At 39.8% G+C, this 20,789-nt stretch overlaps 1 protein-coding gene and 1 non-coding gene across 2 annotated transcripts; one reads left to right on the plus strand and one right to left on the minus strand.

The window, feature by feature from the left end:
• The first annotated feature begins 12,236 nt into the window (after window positions 1-12,236).
• LOC113715291 (small nucleolar RNA R71) lies at window positions 12,237-12,343 on the plus strand. The gene has a single exon (XR_003453926.1). It is a non-coding gene; the product is annotated as a small nucleolar RNA R71 (small nucleolar RNA).
• A 2,307-nt stretch (window positions 12,344-14,650) lies between these two features.
• LOC140015758 (uncharacterized) lies at window positions 14,651-18,238 on the minus strand. The gene has a single exon (XM_072068574.1). The coding sequence runs from the start codon at window positions 18,236-18,238 to the stop codon at window positions 14,651-14,653; it is 3,588 nt and encodes a 1,195-aa protein (XP_071924675.1).
• Window positions 18,239-20,789: the final 2,551 nt, after the last annotated feature.

Genomic DNA, 20,789 nt, shown 5'->3' on the forward strand with positions numbered 1-20,789 from the left:
AAGCACCTGACTTTAGACAATAAGAATATTAACTTATGTGATGACACGTGAGTAATTAATTAACCACAAAAATAGAAATAAAATAAAGAAATTTGTGAAATTATATACAAAAACCTGTAGGGATTTTTTTGCTTAAGGGGGAGTGGGGTTGGAATAGAGAGTGAAAATGAGTTCTGGATATATGAGTTAGGTACTTTGATTGGTTTGAACTGTGTAGTTTAACTAATTTCTTCTCTCTTTTTTTTTTCCCTTTGTTGTGATTAATTAGTTACTCCAGTGTTAGTAGATGAGTTATTAGTTCATAATGTTCTTATGTAAAGTTATTTGTTACTTTCCTTTTTCATTTTTGAATTCAATTTAACGGACATGTGACTGTGCGTTATTAGTTTTATTGAAATCTTACGGACTAAAATTGTCCAAATTCTACATATTGAAAACCAGATTTATTTTTATCGAAAATTTTAGATATCAAAATCACACAGGTGCTAAACATTTAGGACCAAAACTATATTTCTTCTCTGGGTAAAAACAACTCTTCCATTGGAAATTTTCATATTGTCTCGAGAGGTGATAGATGAAAAAGTCAATCAATTTTTCTCTTTGGATTTATTCATCTTCAAAACAGAAAAGTTGGTAGAAGTCCCAGAAAGAGACTGACTAGACTTATGGTAATACTTGGGATCGAGAGAATAAGTCATCCTATGTTCCTAGAGTGCTTCACACGGCCCGATCAGCCAATGCACGAGCAGCCAAGGTAGAGTGGCAAAGAACATAAGTTCATTCACGATTGCAACAGCCAAGACGTGGTAAATCTTAAGGTTATTTTGTTCATCTACTATAATTGCAATTCTTCGTTCATTTGTTTGGTAGTGGTGGTAGTAGGGTACATGCTGGGAAACTAATGGGACAAAAAACCCAAGTTTTCTACTGGCGATTTTTCTATTATCTAGAGAGGTGATACAGGGAAAAGTCAATCATCTGATCTCTTCTTGATTCCACAATTTTCAACAGAGAAAAGTTGATAAAATTCCGTTCCCTCGACCACGATGACTGGAGTTTCGTGCTCATATGAATTGATATTGCAATTGTAGCGCAAATGACGAAAAAAAAAGTAAAGAGTCCACATACAGAAGATGGAGTAGTGTTAAAAAGGAAATAGTGCTGAAATGCAATTAGTAACGTTCAGGATCCCATACCACACGGTATCAGAATAATTCAAGTGAACTTGCCAAGTCAATTTGAGGATGAGTGACTTTCTAATGTTGGGGTGGCTTTGCTCAGGGAAGGATCTATATATTGAAATATGGCCTCCTCCAAGAACACCAGAAAAAACTCATCATCCCAAAATTAAATAGCCATCACAGTCCAAAGTTTCCCCAGTGATGAAGCTTGTTCAAATGATACATTTCGTGTTGACGGTGTCCTTAAAGCCAGCTATCACACCAGCAGCAACATACCCTCCTATAGCCAAGGATGGCTGCATTGATACCTCTGGAAAAGTAAAGATCCATTACCCCTTTGGCATGACAGAAGATTGTTATCTTGAGTCGAGACTTTCAGTCAATTGTAACTACTCTTTAATCCTACCATTCTAAGCATATATTTTTTATTTTTTAAAAATTTTTTCTAGTAAAAGAGAATGAAATTTAAGAAGCGGGTGTAGGGAGGAGAGATTTGAACCCAAGCCCTCTAAATCCTGGAACCTCAATCCTAGACCCCTATTTGATAACCCAATTCAATATTTAAACTAAGTGAGTTCATATCTTAACATGTTCAAACGTGTTTGATAAAAAAAAATCGAACTTCTGATTTAATTAAGTGGCATCGAATTTTCTAGATAATTTTTTTTAAAAAAATATAAGTGATAAACTAACCACGTATTACTTAATATAATATATACTCAAATATATCAAATATGGTACTTAACAATTCAATAATTTAACGAATTCTGCCTTCAAAGTTTAAATTTCATATTTTAGTTTTCAAATTTTAATTTTATCTAATACACTCTTAGTCACTAGACTAAAACCTCATAGGCTGAAGCATATATCTTAATTACTTTCATGACATACATTACATCCAAAAACACATTTATGAATTTTTTCTCATATCAAGTGGAAAAAATTTATCGGTTCCCTTATTGTTTTTCACGTGAATAAATGGAAAGACCAGGGTGGACTTGAAAGTCTTCCCTTGCGGAGTCATTATGTCTTTAGCATGAGCAGCCCCGTAAAGACGTGGACCTCAATGTCATCAGCGACTACTGTGACAGCTTCCCCAGTAAACTCCATACACAAATGAAGCTGAAAATTATTGCCCAACAAATAGTCCTTTACGTCTTGACTGCATTCATTTGAAGTCAACCGTCCTATTTGGGGTCTACAGAAGAAGTTTCAATTGTAAAATGCGTAGGCCTTCTGCGCGTTTACTGACTAAGTCTTCCCTTTACTTTTTTTTTTTTTTTTTTTCGTCGAAACGTTAGCTTTTTATATAAATAACCGTAACCTTTACAGTATTTGGACAAAGGTCCAAACAAACGGGCAAGCTGCCCCGCAAGATCACTGATGCCTAGCATCAAGATTGGGATTCACCCATTCTTCATCTATCCAGATGTTTAGAGCATAAATGCTTAGCTTAATACATTCTTGACAGGTGTCGTGCCTGTGCAATAATAAATACCTGTTTAAGAAAAATAAATTTTCTGTGTATAGTAGTAAACAGGGTCGAATCCACAGGGATTGGAAAAAATTCGATTCTTTTTAAATTCGAGACACGGGGGATTTTTATCAGATAAAACTAAAAATAAATAATTAAACAATTTAACTAAAAAATAATTAAACAATTTAACCAAAAATAAATAAATAATTAATACGAATGTAAATGGCAATTAAATAAATAATAAATAAATTCTAGCCAAGGATACAACTACGTAGACACAGTCCATTCATCCGATCATTGATGCAAAGAAGGTTCACTTAATTTTATTAACAGGTTAGTTATAGTCGTCGATAAACTCTAACAACCAGCTTTTCCTTAATTTATTGATAACCAAGGTACGACTATTGATTACCCCTAACCAGGAAATACTCCTAGGTACGACCGTAGAAATTAATTTCCTAATTGCATTAAAAACTAGAAAAGCCTAACCCAAATTAATAACACGCTACGAGGGTTATTTAAATCAGATTGCATGTTCCCCTAGTATGTGAAAATACTAATTGTCACTAATATTAACCAACTAAACAATTACGGATTTAATTGATTAATTTGACAAGAGATTAATAAGTCAAATTGCACATCGGGCCCTTGATATCCAATTAACAAAATAATCCCATGGAAATTAAAATAGAAAACATGCAAATATTAACAAATTAAGGAACACGTAAAATTAATTAGATCTCACAGATATATGGGACTGCGTCGTCGCGTTGATCCTTGACTAGATGAGAAAATTAGCCACGCCTCATAAGAAAATCTTCACACAATTCAATTGAATTTAAAGACATCATCTTTCTTCGATAATTGAGAGAGTGAATAACAAAGCTTTCGGAAGAGAATAAGAAAATTGCACACTAGAATTCAACAAGCCAAAACAACTCCCTATTCTCTCCTCCGGAACATCCCTCGGAGAGAAAACTAAAACTCCTCTTCCCAGACGGAAGAGAAGAAGAAAAACTAACTCCGGAAATGTGCGGCTCTCCCACGCATAAAAACAAGCCAATTCGAAACTTCACTCCACGCTCACAAAAGAAAACATTCCTTCCCTACCTAATCAACTCCACCGAAAACAAAAGCAAAGCCAACTATGGTTTGTCGGTTTCCTTTGACCAAGTGCACAAGTTCACAAATAAGAGAGCAAACCAAAAATGTGTCTTTACACAATGGTCAAGTCTTCACGGTCCCCACCTAATTGAGATGCTGGCCAGTCAAATGCAATTCAATTCCTTTTCATCATAGAAAGAAATGGACGTTGGTTTACACCATGCATGTGGGCCAATTGTATAGAGTTTCACAATAATCTTTTCAGGAAGGTTTCTGCTCCACTTTAATTTGCGGTCCCCACCAATTTTGATATGTTGTCTAGTCAAATTGAATTCCCAAATGCAATTCCATTCTTTCTCGTTGGTTTGCACCCGAATTGTGTAAAGCTTCACAATAATCTTCTCAAGAGGTTTCTGCTCCAATTTCTGAAATTATATCCAAATACCAAATATAAATATATATTGACAATTAAAGCAAATTAAAGCAATATTTGGCAAGAATAAAAAGGAAAATTAACAATAAAATTACTAACAATTAACATCCTATCAATTCCCCCCACACTTAAATCATGCTTGTCCTCAAGCATGAGAACAACTAAATTCAATAATGGCTAACTCTCATTTCATTTACTGCCAAGTTGCGTTTATCCCAAAATCAAGTTTTAGTAGTTAAGTGTCAAGACATATTTCTCCCGGTTAGCTCCTGAAATCATAGACTCGTCCAATTCATAGCTAAGTCGTTTAAGAAATCAAAATATTAAACTAGCAAAAGTTAGCAATTGGGTCAACTGACAACCAAAATCTCAACATTGAAGAACAAGGATCGGCAGGCCAACATGATCATAAGCTTACATATTATTCTTTTATATATATATATATATATATATATATATATCTTTTTTTTTCTTTTTTTTTTTTGAATAAATGCTCAGTCCCAAGCTATTCAAGTCTTTTGACGTGAACTCTGACATTTTTAGATGAAAGAGCCCAGTTACTCAACTTTTCACAGCTTCAGGACTACCTACTCATAGATATCACCACTTTTTGACGCGAAAGTCGACACTTGTGGTGAAGACTCCCGGTTACTGGGTGATGACACTAGCGGAGTAGAGCCATTTATTAACCACAATTAAAGCACCAGAATACCAGATAATTAAAGATCATGGCCCACGTCATCTCCTAATATGGAGAACTAAGATCAACAATCGCCCAATCCACACAACAATTGCTAGTAAAATATTTATATTGCCTAAACAATTTAACCACAATTTGCACCAAGTCCTTAAACTCATGATATTCACCAAGATAATATGCTTTTACTTGCCATCTAAACAAAATTCATAGGATAAATCACAACTAGCAATAGAAGAGCGAGTTGCCACATTTATTCATCAAGACAACAATAAGAAAAGCAACAATTTAAAGAAACTCCAATCAAATCCAAATCCCCCCCACACTTAAAATATACATTGCCCTCAATGTAACAAATATATAGAAAAAGTAAGAAGAAGGGCAACGAAACTCCCCTGAAATCGTCAAGACATCGGTGGATTAGCCCCTGGGGTTGATCTGAGTCTCACCATTTTCTCCAAATATCACTCCAATGAATCACCCACAAGTTATACAAATACCCCAACACTTATAGTAAATGCAATCAATAAGCACTTGTGGTTCCAAACTCAACTACTTCAATAAGCAAATTTAAGCATTACAAGCACCTCCTAATTTAACAAACAATCTCAGCAAATTACCCACAATTGGACACAAATTACAGCAATTTAAACACAATTCGACCCAAAATCTCAACAATTGTCTCCAATTGGATAGTTAAATACACACTCAACCAATCCCAATAACCATTCAAATCAACAAACACACGCAGGAAGGAACTCCCCACAATTAAGAAACAACTCAAATGACCAACCAAAGCGCTGATAAATCCAAACTACCAATCAAGACCACAAAATAGTAGAAATTAAAATAGGACCCAAGTGACAAGTAACTCCCAAATCACCTCTAACAATTCTCGAATAAATGAACTGGCATAAGAGCCGTTAAATTTATCCCCACAGATGAAAGAAAAACCTCAAGTAGTCAAAACCCAATCAATGCTCAACAATGTAATTAACACCAGAAAATATCCGCAAATGGAGCAGCAAATAAAATTTATTCTACCCGAAATTAACTCCAGAAAATCCCCAAGTCAAATGAACTGACAGATGTGCCCCAAGACCCAAGGACCAAAAACTCAACAGAGACTCCTAAGCAATTCAACGGAAAAGGGAAAATCAAGCGAATCACTTCCTATTTTCATTCATAAAGAAACCCAAGAACAAAATCACCTCCCAAGCGATCTGGTTGAGTTTGGACAGTGAGATCGAAGTGTGAGGTAGAGGGAGAGCTAACGGTGTGGGCTGGTGGTGGTAGCGCAAGGAGAGCTGGTGGAGGTGGCGGCGCGTGCTGGGGTTGAAGTCCGTGGGCTTCAGGTGGTAGGCAGCGGAGCTTGGGCAGTCGTAGCTGGTGCAGTGGCAGCTAGGGGGCTCAAAGTGAAGTGGAGAAGAGCTGGTGGTGTGGGTTGGTAGTGGAGCTTCAGTGGTGAAGCCTGCTTGGGGTTGTTGGTGGAGAATGAAGGAAGATCTCCACGTGGCTGTGGAGCTGGTTGTGGGTAGAGAGCTGGACTGCCGTGGGTTTCAGGCAGCAGTCGGCTGCAGCTATGGACAGGGAGGAGGAAATGCGCACAGCTCTGGGGTGGTGGTGATGGAAGAAGCAGCAGGCAGCGGCTTAGCAGGGAAGCTGTGCGTCGTGTGTATGCGAGCTGGTGGTGCGACACGCGCGAGCAACGAGCAGCGTGAGCTGAACTGAGCTGAGCTAAGAGAGAGAGAGAGCTGAGATGCTGTGGAGAGCAGCGCTGTTCATGGCTGTCCGTGAGCTGGGTTGCTCAAGGCTGTGGGCTGCTGATGTGGAGCTTGGGTTGCAGGAGGTTGACGCGAGCTGGTTGTCGTGCGGTGTGAAGAGAGAGAGAAGAGGGAGGCGGTGAGGAGCTGGATGGGTGGTGGACAGTGGTGGCGATGGAGGTGAGGCGCACGAAGTGGAGAATAGAGGTTGGCGGAGAGCGCGAGGAAGAAGAAAACACGGACAGCGGGAAGAAGAAGAAAGAAAAGAAAAAGAAAGAAAGAAAAAGAAAAGAAAGAAAAGAGAAAAAGAAAGGAAAAAAAATAGTTTTTGATCTTACAGTTTTTTTTTTTAAATTCAGAATTGAATTGCGGAAAAACTAAAACAAATGTTAAGAAGGAAAATAACAGCATTTTGATTTTTTTTTTTTAGTTCGTCAAACATGGCGTGAGCATGCCAAGATTAGAAAACATTCTCTGTCCTTGAGAATCAGTTTTTGAACATTAATACGTGCCCTCTCCTCGTGGGCACGCCAAGATTCCACTTCCGAATGTTGAGATTTTACTAACATGGCGTGGGCATGTCATGTTTTAGAAACATCCTCTGACCTTGAAGTTGGAATTTGTAAGATTAATGCGTGCCCTCTCTGTGCGGGTACGCCATGATCACCTGTCCTGATCATAGTAGAGAAAATATCAAGTTTAAGCAATACCCAAATGAGAAACGACATATTTAACGAATTGAACAACAAAAACCAACAAAATCAAAAATTGGGTTGCCTCCCAAAAGCGCCTTTCTTTAACGTCTTTGGCTAGACGGAGTCCAGAACTTGCTTAAACTAAGCAAATCGGGTCTTCCAGTTGCATCATCTCCACCCGTTCAATTGGAAATCCTTCATAATACGGCTTGAGACGGTGACCATTCACCACAAATTTCTTCTCCGTTTTCAAACTTTGGATCTCTACTGCACCTTAATGAAAGACATTAGTCACAACAAAAGGGCCAATCCAACGAGAACGTAATTTACCTGGAAATAGTTTCAATTTGGAGTGGTATAGTAAAACTTTTTGCCCGCAGACGAATGTCTTCCTAGAGATCTGTTGATCATGAAAGATCCGATTCTTCTCTTTATAGATCACTGCATTCTCGTATGCTTCATTTCGGATTTCTTCCAACTCTTGTAATTGCAACTTCCTTTGAATTCCGCCCTCCTCGATATCCATATTGCATTGCTTGACCGCCCAAAACGCTCTATGCTCAAACTCTACCGGGAGATGACATGGTTTTCCAAATACCAATCGGTAAGGGGACATGCCAATAGGTGTCTTGTATGCCGTCCTATATGCCCATAGTGCATCCTCTAGTCTCACACTCCAATCCTTCCTATCGGGTCGGACCATCTTTTCTAGAATTGATTTGATCTCTCGGTTCGATGCTTCCGCCTGACCATTTGTCTGAGGATGGTAGGATGTAGAGACTTTGTGCAATACACCATATCTCCTAAAAATTGCAGCTATCATTTTGTTGCAGAAATGAGTACCCCGATCACTTACAATTGCTCGCGGCATCCCAAAGCGAACAAAAATATTAGACTTAACGAATTCTGCAACCACTTTGGAATCATTAGTGCGGGTGGCCTTTGCTTCTACCCACTTCGAAACATAATCTACAGCAAGCAATATATACAAAAAACCAAAGGACGAAGGAAAAGGACCCATAAAATCAATGCCCCAAACGTCAAAAATTTCAACAAAAATCATTGGGGTTTGAATCATTTGATCCCTACGAGAGATATTACCCACTCTTTGACACTTATCACATGACTTACAAAATGAGTAGGCATCCTTGAATAGAGTTGGCCAATAGAATCCACTCTCTAGCACCTTACGAGCCGTTCTCTTTGGTCCAAAGTGACATCCACATGCAAAAGAGTGACAATAGGCTAAAATAGATTGAAATTCAGCTTCACTTACACATCTACGGATGATTTGATCGGCGCCCCGCTTCCAGAGGTAAGAATCATCCCAAATGTAAGACTTTGCATCACTTTTCAACTTGTCTCTCTTTGCCTTAGGCTATCCTGTAGGAAATTTGTCGGTGACTAGAAAATTAACAATATCTGCATACCAAGGCAAAGATGAATTAATAGAAAATAAATGCTCCTCGGGGAATGCTTCTCTCAGTGGGATGTCATCTTCGACGACTTGTACTCGACTCAAGTGATCTGCTACCAGATTCTCCGCCCCTTTCTTATCTCGGATCTCCAGGTTGAACTCTTGTAGCAACAATATCCACCGTATCAATCGCGGTTTTGCCTCTTTTTTGGTCAACAGATACCGCAAAGCTGCATGATCAGAAAAAATAATAACTTTAGCACCAAGTAAATAAGACCGAAATTTTTCTAAGGCAAAAACAACTGCTAAAAGCTCCTTTTCGGTGGTTGAATAGTTCAATTGAGATCCGTTCAAGGCTCGAGATGCGTAGTAGATAGCATGAGCTGCCTTTCCTACTCTTTGACCCAATACCGCACCCACTGCATAGTCACTGGCATCGCACATGATCTCGAATGGGAGGTTCCAGTCAGAGGGTTGGATAATAGGTGAGGTGGTCAATAACTCCTTTAACTTATTGAATGCCCCCTTACATGTTTCATCAAATTCGAAGGATACATCCTTTTGCAAAAGTTGGAACAAAGGTGCTCCAATTTTCGAGAAATCCTTGATGAACCTTCTATAGAAACCTGCGTGACCCAAGAAGGAACGAACTTCCCGCACAGTCGCGGGGTAAGGTAAAGTAGATATAACATCTATTTTTGCCTTATCAACATCAATACCTGTAGATGATACAACATGACCCAAAACTATCCCGTGTTCAACCATAAAATGACATTTTTCCCAATTAAGCACGAGATTAGTTTCTATACACCTTACTAAGATCAATTTCAGGTTATCTAGACAGTTTTCAAAACTTTCATCATATACACTGAAATCGTCCATGAAAACCTCAATAATCTTCTCAACATATTCTGAAAAGATACTTACCATGCATCTTTGGAAGGTAGCAGGTGCATTACACAATCCAAATGGCATCTTTCGGTATGCAAATGTTCCAAATGGGCAGGTGAAAGTAGTCTTCTCTTGATCCTCGGGTGCGATGGCAATTTGAAAATAACCTGAAAATCCATCCAAGAAACAATAGTAAACCCGACATGCTAATCGCTCCACCATTTGGTCAATGAAAGGGAGGGGGAAATGGTCCTTTTTCGTGACGGCATTTAGCTTTCGGTAATCGATACACTGTCGCCATTCGGTGGGCTTTCGAATTGGTACGAGCTCACCCTCTTGGTTTGATTCTACCGTCACCGCCTTCTTCGGGACCACCTGTACTGGACTTACCCACGGGTTATCTGATATTGCAAATATAATTCCAACGTCCAGCAGTTTTAAAATCTCTTTCTTTACGACCTCCATCATGAGAGGATTTAATCTCCGTTGAGCTTGCCGTACGGGTTTAGCATTCTCCTCGAGTCGAATTCGGTGCATACACACCACGGGGCTAATTCCCTTGATATCGGCGATGGTCCATCCTATCGCCTGCTTATGTTCCCTAAGAACTCGAAGTAGTTTCTCTTCTTGAACCTTTGATAAACCCGCGGAGATGATCACTGGAAGTGTCTCCCCTTCACCTAAGTATACATACTTTAGGTGTTTCGGCAGTGATTTTAGTTCCAAGACAGGTGCCTGCACCACAGATGGAAGTAACCTTTTGTGAGGTTTAGGTATAAAAATGGGTGCGAGGTCATACCTTGTCTTCGTGGTTGGTAACGTTTGCAATGATCCAATCACGCATTTAAGCTCTTCACTCAACTCTACTCCAGAGGTCGTTTCGGACTCGAAGTGCCTGGTCAGAACGACCTCTAGCTCATCCCTGCCTTCAATTTCAAAAACCTCCTGTATAGCAGCGTCAATAACATTTATCGAGAAAACAGAGCCAACATTTGAATCGGATGGATATTTCATGGTCTCAAAGATGTTAAAGTGAACAATCTCACCATCAAATTTCATAGACAAAGTACCCTTATTAACATCAATTTTGGTTCGGGCTGTGCTAAAAAAGGGTCTGCCTAACAACAAAGGTGACGGATCACGGGAGTGTTCATCCTCCATGTCGAGCACATAAAAATCAGATGGAAAAACCAATTCATTAATTTTTACCAAAACATCTTCAATCAACCCGTCAGGGTATGCATTGGTCCTGTCAGCTAATTGGATTATTATCCCAGTCTCTTTCAAAGGGCCTAAGTTCAATGAAGCAGAAATGGACTTTGGCATGACATTAATCGAGGCTCCTAGGTCTAACATGGCCTTTCCAATCAAAATATTACCTATCCTACAAGAAATAGTAAACATACCTGGATCTCCGCATTTCGGTGGAAGCTTTCTTTGTAGAATTGCTGAAACATTCTCCCCAACTATAACTCGTTCATTTCCCTTCAACCGCTTGCGGTTGGCACACAGGTCCCTCAAAAATTTTGCGTACCTGGGTACTTGTTCAATCGCATCCAGTAGGGGTATGTTGATCTCCACCTTGCGAAAGATCTCCAGGACCTCTTTTTCCTTGTCTTGCTTCTTTGGTTTCTCTAACCTGCTAGGAAAGGGAGGTGGATTAGTTTTAGTTGTAGGAATTGGGTTCGAGGGTACCTTTGCATTTTTGTTGTCTGTGCCCTCCTCTTCCAATTCTTTCTCAATCCGTTTTTCGTCCTTGTCTTTAGGAATCACCGGTTTGGGTCCTTGAACTTCCTTGCCACTCCTTAAGGTCATTGCGCTTACATTCTTTGGATTTGCCTCAGGTTGAGATGGCAACTTTCCTTGAATTTGGAACTCCAAACGGTTGATTGTTATAGCCATTTGATTCATTTGATTTTGCAATGATTGCACCTGTCCCAATTGATTTCTCATGCTTTGCAGGTCTGAATCCGTCTTTTGTTGGTTAGCAAGTAATTGCTTCATCATCTCTTCCATGGACGGACTTGAGTTTGAAGAGGATGGTGGTGGTGGTGGGCGAGGATGATACTGCTGTTGGTGCCCTTGTGATCTATTTGGCACAAAGTTAGACTGCCTATTTCCTCCATAGCTAAGGTTGGGGTGATCCCTCCAACCAGGATTGTAGGTGTTTGAGTACGGGTCGTACTGCTTTCTTAGCGCGGGCACGTGGCCAGCCATGTTCACCTGTTCTGCCGTTTCTTCTTGAACCAGTGGACACATTTCCGTAGGATGACCCACGGCAGTGCACACCCCACACACTTTGGCTTGTGAAGCACTCCCCACAGCTAATTGTCTTACGAAAGATGTTAATTCGGAGATCTGCTGTTGGATAGAGGACGTTTCCACCTCATTCACCCTACGCGTCGGGATGTCTTCTCTTGAACCAAACTGCTGTGAGTTCTCAGCCATCCCTTCAATCAACTCCCATGCTCCTCGAGGGGTTTTGTTCACCAACGCCCCTCCACTTGCAGCATCGATTATGCTTCTGTCCCTGAAAAGCAACCCCTCATAGAAATATTGAATAAGCAGTTGCTCACTTATCTGATGCTGAGGGCATTTGGTGCACAGTTTCTTAAATCTCTCCCAGTACTCATAGAGAGACTCGCTAGGGTGTTGTTTGATACCACATATCTCTTTCCTTAGGCTCGCAGCTCAAGACGCCGGAAAGTACTTGTCCAGAAATTTTTTCTTCAATTGGTCCCACGTGGTGATACTACCAGGCGGTAGGTAGTAGAGCCAGTCTTTTGCGGAGTCTTTCAAAGAGAAGGGGAAGGCCCTCATCTTTATTTGCTCTTCTGTAATTCCCGGGGGTTTCATACTGTTGCAAACGACGTCGAACTCTTGCAAGTGCTTGTAGGGCTCCTCGCCTGGTAGACCATGGAAAGATGGCAAGAGATGAATTAGACCAGATTTTAGTTCAAAGGGAGTGTCATCATTTAAATTTGGAAAAGTAATGCACAAGGGCTGCTGATTTAAATCAGGAGCAGCCAACTCCCTTAGTGTTCGTGCATTTGCCATAGTGACTTTCTCTTGGTCTGAATCACTCGAATTGTCACCAGACAAATTTGTCGGCTCAACCTCTGGATCAAGTCCCTGAGGTGCAATACCGTATTGCTCTTCTCTGAGCTACCTGGTTTCTTTCCTCGTTTTACGCGCGGTCTTCTCTACTTCAAGGTCGAAAATTAATTCGCCTGTACGAGAAGAACGAGGCATAAACTAGAAAAATACCAGAAAATTAGAACAAAAATGAACTTAAAAAGAAACAAATAATTAACGCCAGTCCCCGGCAACGGCGCCAAAAATTGACAGGTGTCGTGCCTGTGCAATAATAAATACCTGCTTAAGAAAAATAAATTTTCTGTGTATAGTAGTAAGCAGGGTCGAATCCACAGGGACTAGAAAAAATTCGATTCTTTTTAAATTCGAGACACGAGGGATTTTTATCAGATAAAACTAAAAATAAATAATTAAACAATTTAACTAAAAAATAATTAAACAATTTAACCAAAAATAAATAAATAATTAATACGAATGTAAATGGAAATTAAATAAATAATAAATAAATTCTAGCCAAGGATACAACTACGTAGACACAGTCCATTCATCCGATCATTGATGCAAAGAAGGTTCACTTAATTTTATTAACAGGTTAGTTATAGTCGTCGATAAGCTCTAACGACCAGCTTTTCCTTAATTTATTGATAACCAAGGTACGACCATTGATTACCCCTAACCAGGAAATACTCCTAGGTACGACCGTAGAAATTAATTTCCTAATTGCATTAAAAACTAGAAAAGCCTAACCCAAATTAATAACACGCTACGAGGGTTATTTAAATCAGATTGTATGTTCCCCTAGTATGTGAAAATACTAATTGTCACTAATATTAACCAACTAAACAATTACGGATTTAATTGATTAATTTGACAAGAGATTAATAAGTCAAATTGCACATCGGGCCCTTGATATCCAATTAACAAAATAATCCCATGGAAATTAAAATAGAAAACATGCAAATATTAACAAATTAAGGAACACGTAAAATTAATTAAATCTCACAGATATATGGGACTGCGTCGTCGCGTTGATCCTTGACTAGATGAGAAAATTAGCCACGCCTCATAAGAAAATCTTCACACAATTCAATTGAATTTAAAGACATCATCTTTCTTCGATAATTGAGAGAGTGAATAACAAAGCTTTCGGAAGAGAATAAGAAAATTGCACACTAGAATTCAACAAGCCAAAACAACTCCCTATTCTCTCCTCCGGAACATCCCTCGAAGAGAAAACTAAAACTCCTCTTCCCAGACGGAAGAGAAGAAGAAAAACTAACTCCGGAAATGTGCGGCTCTCCCACGCATAAAAACAAGCCAATTCGAAACTTCACTCCACGCTCACAAAAGAAAACATTCCTTCCCTACCTAATCAACTCCACCGAAAACAAAAGCAAAGCCAACTATGGTTTGTCGGTTTCCTTTGACCAAGTGCACAAGTTCACAAATAAGAGAGCAAACCAAAAATGTGTTTTTACACAATGGTCAATTCTTCACGGTCCCCACCTAATTGAGATGTTGGCCAGTCAAATGCAATTCAATTCCTTTTCATCATAGAAAGAAATGGACGTTGGTTTACACCATGCATATGGGCCAATTGTATAGAGTTTCACAATAATCTTCTCAAGAAGGTTTCTGCTCCACTTTAATTTGCGGTCCCCACCAATTTTGATATGTTGTCTAGCCAAATTGAATTCCCAAATGCAATTCCATTCTTTCTCGTTGGTTTGCACCAGAATTGTGTAAAGTTTCACAATAATCTTCTCAAGAGGTTTCTGCTCCAATTTCTGAAATTATATCCAAATACCAAATATAAATATATATTGACAATTAAAGCAAATTAAAGCAATATTTGGCAAGAATAAAAAGGAAAATTAACAATAAAATTACTAACAATTAACATCCTATCAATTCTAATTTCCTAGAGTTGGCAAAAAAGATGGAGCACTGATGAAACAAGGTACAGATTGATCTAATGTCCTCTATTAATGTAGTCATCTGCTGATTGTTGAGCCTTGCTCCCTTAATGGCATCTACCACCTTGCGGTTGTCCAGTTCCATTCTGATGTTCCTCCAGCCTTGACTTCCAGCTTTCAGTAGAGCTAGCCTAACTGCAACAACCTGGTCTTGTAAGGTGTCGCCTGATAACCATTCTCTTAGTGCCCAAATTGCTTGCAATCTTCCCATGTTGTCTGTTGCTGAGATTCCAATCCCTACTGCTGCTTGCCTTTTGTCCTGACTGGTGTGGATCTTTAATATCAATCCAGCATGGCTCTCATTTTGATCTTGGTCATTCCATTGCTGTAGCTCTGTTTCTTGAGTGCTCTTCCTTGAATCTTTCCCTTTGTTAGCTTTCTCAAATTCTATCCATTCCTTCAGCGCCTTCTCAATTACCTTGGAAGGCTCCTTTTCCTTATGGTTAAACTCTCTATCGTTCTTAGCTTTCCATATCTGCCAGAGTATGTTTATGGTGAGATTGACTTGATCCTTAACACCTCTGCTGTCTTGAGCTTCCTGAATTGCTATCCACCATTTTGTAAAGCAGCCTGATAGATGTGCTATTCCATCCCATTGTACTGGTGCCAATTTCCAGATTTCCATAGCCCTATTGCATTGGAACAACATGTGCTCAATGGTTTCTTCCTTCTCCCCACATCCAGTACATATGGGATGTCCTTGCCTTGTTCTAGTATAGATTGTCTCTCTGACTGGGATACCATTGTGCAGGCATTTCCAAACAAAAACTTTCATTTTCTGACTTACATTCTGCTGCCACAATGAATTCCAGATTCTAGGATTGGTTCCTTCATAGCTTGTTCCAGCTTCTTTCCGCATTCTTGATCTCTCTGCTTCTGTTTCCTTCATCCAAATCTTATATCCAGATTGAACCGAGTACTGACCATTTTGAGAATGCTTCCACCAGTAGCTGTCCTCTATTCCAGTCATACTTATTGGTATGCTTAGTATTCTCTCAGCATCTTGTGGATTGAAAGTTTTGAATACCAGCACTCTATTCCATCTGTTATTCCTGATCAGTTCAGAGACATACTCCAGTTGACACCCCTGTGGTTGAACTGATGTTGGTCTTCCTTCAGGTCTATCTGGAATCCAGTTGTCCCACCAAATTCTGGTTCCTTTTCCGTTGCCAATTTTCCTCCTAATTCCTGCTTGCATATCCTTTCTGATATCTGCTAAACTCTGCCAGATCCAAGATGCATTCTGAGGCACCTTGCATTTGAAAATAGATTGCTTGGGGTAGTACTTTCCTTTTAACACTTTACTAACTAACAAATTTGGTTGCGTTATCAGTTTCCAAACTTGTTTAGCCAGAAGAGCTTTGTTAAACAGTTGCAGATCTTTGAACCCCATCCCTCCCTTGCTTCTTTTCTCTGTCATCTTCTTCCAGCTTATCCAGTGAAGCTTTTTCTTACCATCAGTATCACCCCACCAATAGTCTGCCATTTTCGAGCTTATTTCTCTGCACAGCTTTGAATTTAGTCTGAAACAGGACATTGTGTAGGCAGGCATGGCCATTGCCACAGCTTTGAGCGTAATCTCTTTCCCTGCCTGGCTCAGAAGCTTATTTTTCCATCCTTGCAGTTTCTTATCTATAGAGTTCCTTATGAATCCAAAAACCTGGCTCTTAGATTTTGTAATAATCATGGGCAGTCCCAGGTATTTGCCTTGCTCTACCTGTTTAATTGACCCCAGCGCCTGACAAACCTCATTCCTCACATCTGGCATTGTATTTTTGCTAAAGAACACTGATGACTTTTCCAAGTTAATAAGCTGCCCAGTTGCCTCTTCATACTCTTTAAGTATCATGATCAGTTTCTCAGCTTCTTGTTTACTAGCTTTGCAGAACACCAAGGAGTCATCAGCAAAGAATAGATGAGTGATGACTGGCGCCCCCCTGCTGATTTTAACTCCTGTTAACTCCTTCCCCATCTTTGCTTTCTGTAATAAGCTTGATAGTCCTTCTGAGCATAACAAAAATAAGTAAGGAGATAGAGGATCTCCTTGCCTGATACCTCTTGAAGGTGTAATAAGCTCCTTGTGTTCGCCATTAATGTTGAAGGAATAGGTAACTGAGCTGATACATGATATGATCCAATTTATCCAAGTAGAGCAGAATCGCATTTTCTCCATTATTGCCTTCAAAAATCTCCATTCTACCCTGTCATAGGCCTTAGACATATCTAGTTTCACAGCCATATATCCCATTCTACCATGCCTTTTATTTTTGAGAAAATGCATCAATTCATGGGACAAGATGACGTTGTCTAGGATTTGCCTACCTGGTACAAATGCAGACTGACTTTTACTAATGCATCTACTGAGATAAGGCTTGAGTCTGTTAACAAGGATTTTAGCTAGTGCTTTGTAAACCACTTGGCAAAGACTAATAGGCCTATACTGGTTAATCTCTGTGGGGCATTCAACTTTTGGGATCAGAGAGATAACAGTATGGTTTATGGCCTTTAGAATGACACCATCATGGAAGAAACCTTGGATTGCATTTACTAGATCCTTTTTGATAAGACTCCAGAATTTTTGGAAAAAGAGGGGGGACATGCCATCACTACCAGGAGCCTTATTAGGATCCATAGAGAAGAATGCATTCTTTATCTCATTTTCATCCACTTTTTTAGTCAGTTCCTTGTTCATTTGTTCAGTTATAGTGATAGGAATCCCTTCTAAGATCTCATCAAGCTCCCCAGCTGCCGTGGACTTGAACAATTCACCATAGTATTTAGCAACTTCTCTACCCAGCTCATCCTCATTTGCTGTCCAATCACCACACGCCTTTCTTAACTTGTGCAATCTATTCCTTTTCCTCCTCCCCTTCACTGTTGCATGGAAGAATTGAGTATTTTTATCCCCTTCCTTCAGCCAGCTTATTCTAGATTTCTGGTTCCAAAAAGCTTCTTCCTCATTATAAGCCACTTTTAGCTGTTTTTTCATTTCCTGTACTTGCTGTCTTTTATCATCTGATGTCGATGCCTTAATGTCTTCAATCTGTTTTTTGCACCATTTAATCTTTTCAAACGAGTTCCCTTTCTTGCAGCTACTCCATTTCAATAACTCCACCCTGCAGCTTTTTATTTTCTCCTTCACCTTAAACCATCTTGTTCCTTTACAGGGGATACTCCATGCCTTCTGGATCACTCCTTCTATTTCTTCTTTCTGCAGCCATCTCTTATCAAACTGGAACCTTTTTTTCCTTCTCTTTTTTTCTCTCTGGGTTTCCAGCACCAGCATACTATGGTCTGAAGCATGAGATTCAATGTGTGTGCAATAGGCTTCATCAAAACATTGTGACCATTCTACATTGCATAATCCCCTATCTAATCTTTCTTTTACTTCCCCAATCCCATACCAGTTGTTACTCCACGTCCATGGCTTCCCTTCATAGCCCACATCTATCAACTGGTTATTATTAATGAAATTCCTAAAATCTTGGAAACTTCTATTATCCCTCATCCTACCACCCATTTTTCATCGTTGGAGATAATATCATTGAAATCACCCATGATAATCCATTTTTTCCCCCACCCTGTTTTTCTTCTGTTAATTACTTCCCACTGCCCCCTTCTTATAAGACTATCACAGCTGGCATATATTCCAATGAACCACCAGTTTTTCTTCTTCTCCTCATCTTCCACTTTTGCCTCAATTGTGAAAGCTGTTCCTAGTACTTCAGAGATCTTCACTTCATTGTTCCAAAAAAGTGCCATACCTCCCACTTTGTTCATGGCTTCAACTATAAAGTTGTTCTCAAACTTCAAAATTTTTTTGACTTTTTCCATGTAATTTTTCCTATTTTTTGTTTCGCTCAGGAAAATTAAATTTGGGGAGAGGAGTCTGTTTTCCTCCTTCAAATGGGGAACTGTCAAGGGGCTCCCAGCACCTTGGCAGTTCCACACCAGAGCTCTCATGGTTGATTGAGAGACCATGTTGGGCTGGCCTCTTCCTCCCATCTGCTCCTGCTGCTGTTTTCCTCCTCTCCTTTTATTCTATTCTTTTTATAAGCCTGATCAGGTGCGTCCAATTCCTCCATTTCCTCATCAACAATGTAAAACTTTCTCTTGATGTTCAGTCCAGTTCCAGTTCCCAAATTTTGGATCTCTTTCAGAGGATGTCTTCCTCCAGTGTTTGTCTTATTCAGCAGTTTCACTCTTCTTCCTCTCTTAGTACCACCTCCTTTCAATTGATCAGGTTCCTCCCCATCAACCTGCATATCTATTTCCTGACTTAATCCTTCAACCATCTGGTGTCCTTTATTCCTGTTCCCCAACTCTCCCGTCTGTGCTAGTGTCTCCATTGGTACTATCTCTTCCCCCCTTCCACTCTCCACATGAACAGAAAGACTTCCTTCCTCTTTTCTCACCTCCTCCATCTTCTTTACTTTCCCAGTTTCCAATACATCCTGTGATTTCTCATCCTCCATCCCTGGTCTCTGATCTCTCTCCCTAGACCCTCCCCCCTGCCTTGCACCACTATATCTGTGCTTATAGTTTCTGTCACTTCTTTCTCCTTATCAGTCCTGGGAATTGTTACATCATTTACTACAGCTTTTCCACCTCTTTTCTTTATCCATTCTCCATTTTGAAATCCCCACACCTGTTTCTCTGGGATGTACGTATTGGATGTACTATCCTTCTGAGGGGAGCCTTTCCCAACTTGGGCTCTCAGCCAGGGACCAAATTGATTTTCCTGTTGCCCTTTTCTTATAGCCACCACATTTTTGCATTTCCTTTCACTGTGGCCAATTATTCCGCAGTTGTAACAGAAATCTGGTACCCTTTCATATCTGAAACTAATCCATTTTGTTACTCCATTCATCTTAACTGCAACTCCTCTGAGCAACGGCTGAGTCATATCAGCAGTCACTAGCATCTTAAGATGTTTTCCTTCCTTACCTCCAGAGTGAGGTATTAACACTTCCTTGACTTCCTTAAACACCTTGCCTATTTTCCTCCCAACTTCCTTAGAAATCCAGTGGATTGGCAAGTTCCAAGCTTGTACCCATATTGGTGCGAATTTAAAGGCCTCAGGGTTTTCCTCAATTCCTTTCTCCCATCTGTTTAACACTAATATTTGACTATCAATCAGCCAAGGCCCTCCATTAAGTATTCTTAACCTGTTCTCCTGGTCAGGTATGAAAAACTGGAATAGATTAGGCCCCAATTCAGTTATAGTGAGATCCTTAGGATATCCCCAAGCTACAGTGACAAAATTCTTAACTCCCGTAAAATTTGCCACTTTTTCTCCTCTTATCTTCCCAATGAGACTAGTCATACATTCGGAAACTCCTAGATCTACATCATCCAGCTCCAACCATGCTCCATCCTGTTCTAAGTTGGACAGAGCAAATTTTTTCAAAACCTCCTCCAGTTCATCCGCCATGGAGCTTAGGAGATCTAAGAGGGATTCCTCTAACTATATCAATGCAAATGATAGAATTTGACAAACTAGTAGGAAAAGGAAATACAGACTACACTCTTCTAAATGTAAAAACACTTTCAGATAGGCAAATGCAACTCTAATCGTGCATGTGAATATGCATGAAGCAGGCACAGTAGAGCAGAACAAGACTGTTGTACCTTGATTATGGGTGGCCTAGATTTGAAACAAACATTTGCTGTCTTGGTGTGGCCGACCACCTTTTTGCTTCCTCCTTTATGGTTGGCCTTTCTATCAACCCTTCAAGTCTATTGCATCCTCAAAGTTTTAAAGTATCTTTTTGGTTTTTCTAGATTCCTCAACTTCCGCACTTCAAAGGTTGTTGTCTGGTTACAGAATTTTGGCAACTATAATTGGGAATCAGAAGTATGTTGAGCTTAACAGATATCTGATCGAGTGAATAGGTGCTGGTAGCGTTTGAGCGGGGGTTTTGGAATTTGAAATTTCACTCTCCCACCCAGAGGAGAAAAAGGTCTCAGCTAGAGAGAGAAAGCTCTCAAGTAGAGAGAAATTTTTTTTACTGATTTCCTTCCCTTTACTTCGAATGCCTATAAAACGACCCTATAGG

This window comes from Coffea arabica, chromosome 10c (genome assembly GCF_036785885.1).
Source record: "Coffea arabica cultivar ET-39 chromosome 10c, Coffea Arabica ET-39 HiFi, whole genome shotgun sequence".
NCBI lineage: Eukaryota > Viridiplantae > Streptophyta > Magnoliopsida > Gentianales > Rubiaceae > Coffea > Coffea arabica.

What these genes read in the sequence shown, in the direction of transcription:
- LOC140015758 (XM_072068574.1), bottom strand. Translation starts at nt 18,238, where the DNA reads ATGAGGGATAATAGAAGTTTCCAAGATTTTAGGAATTTCATTAATAAT.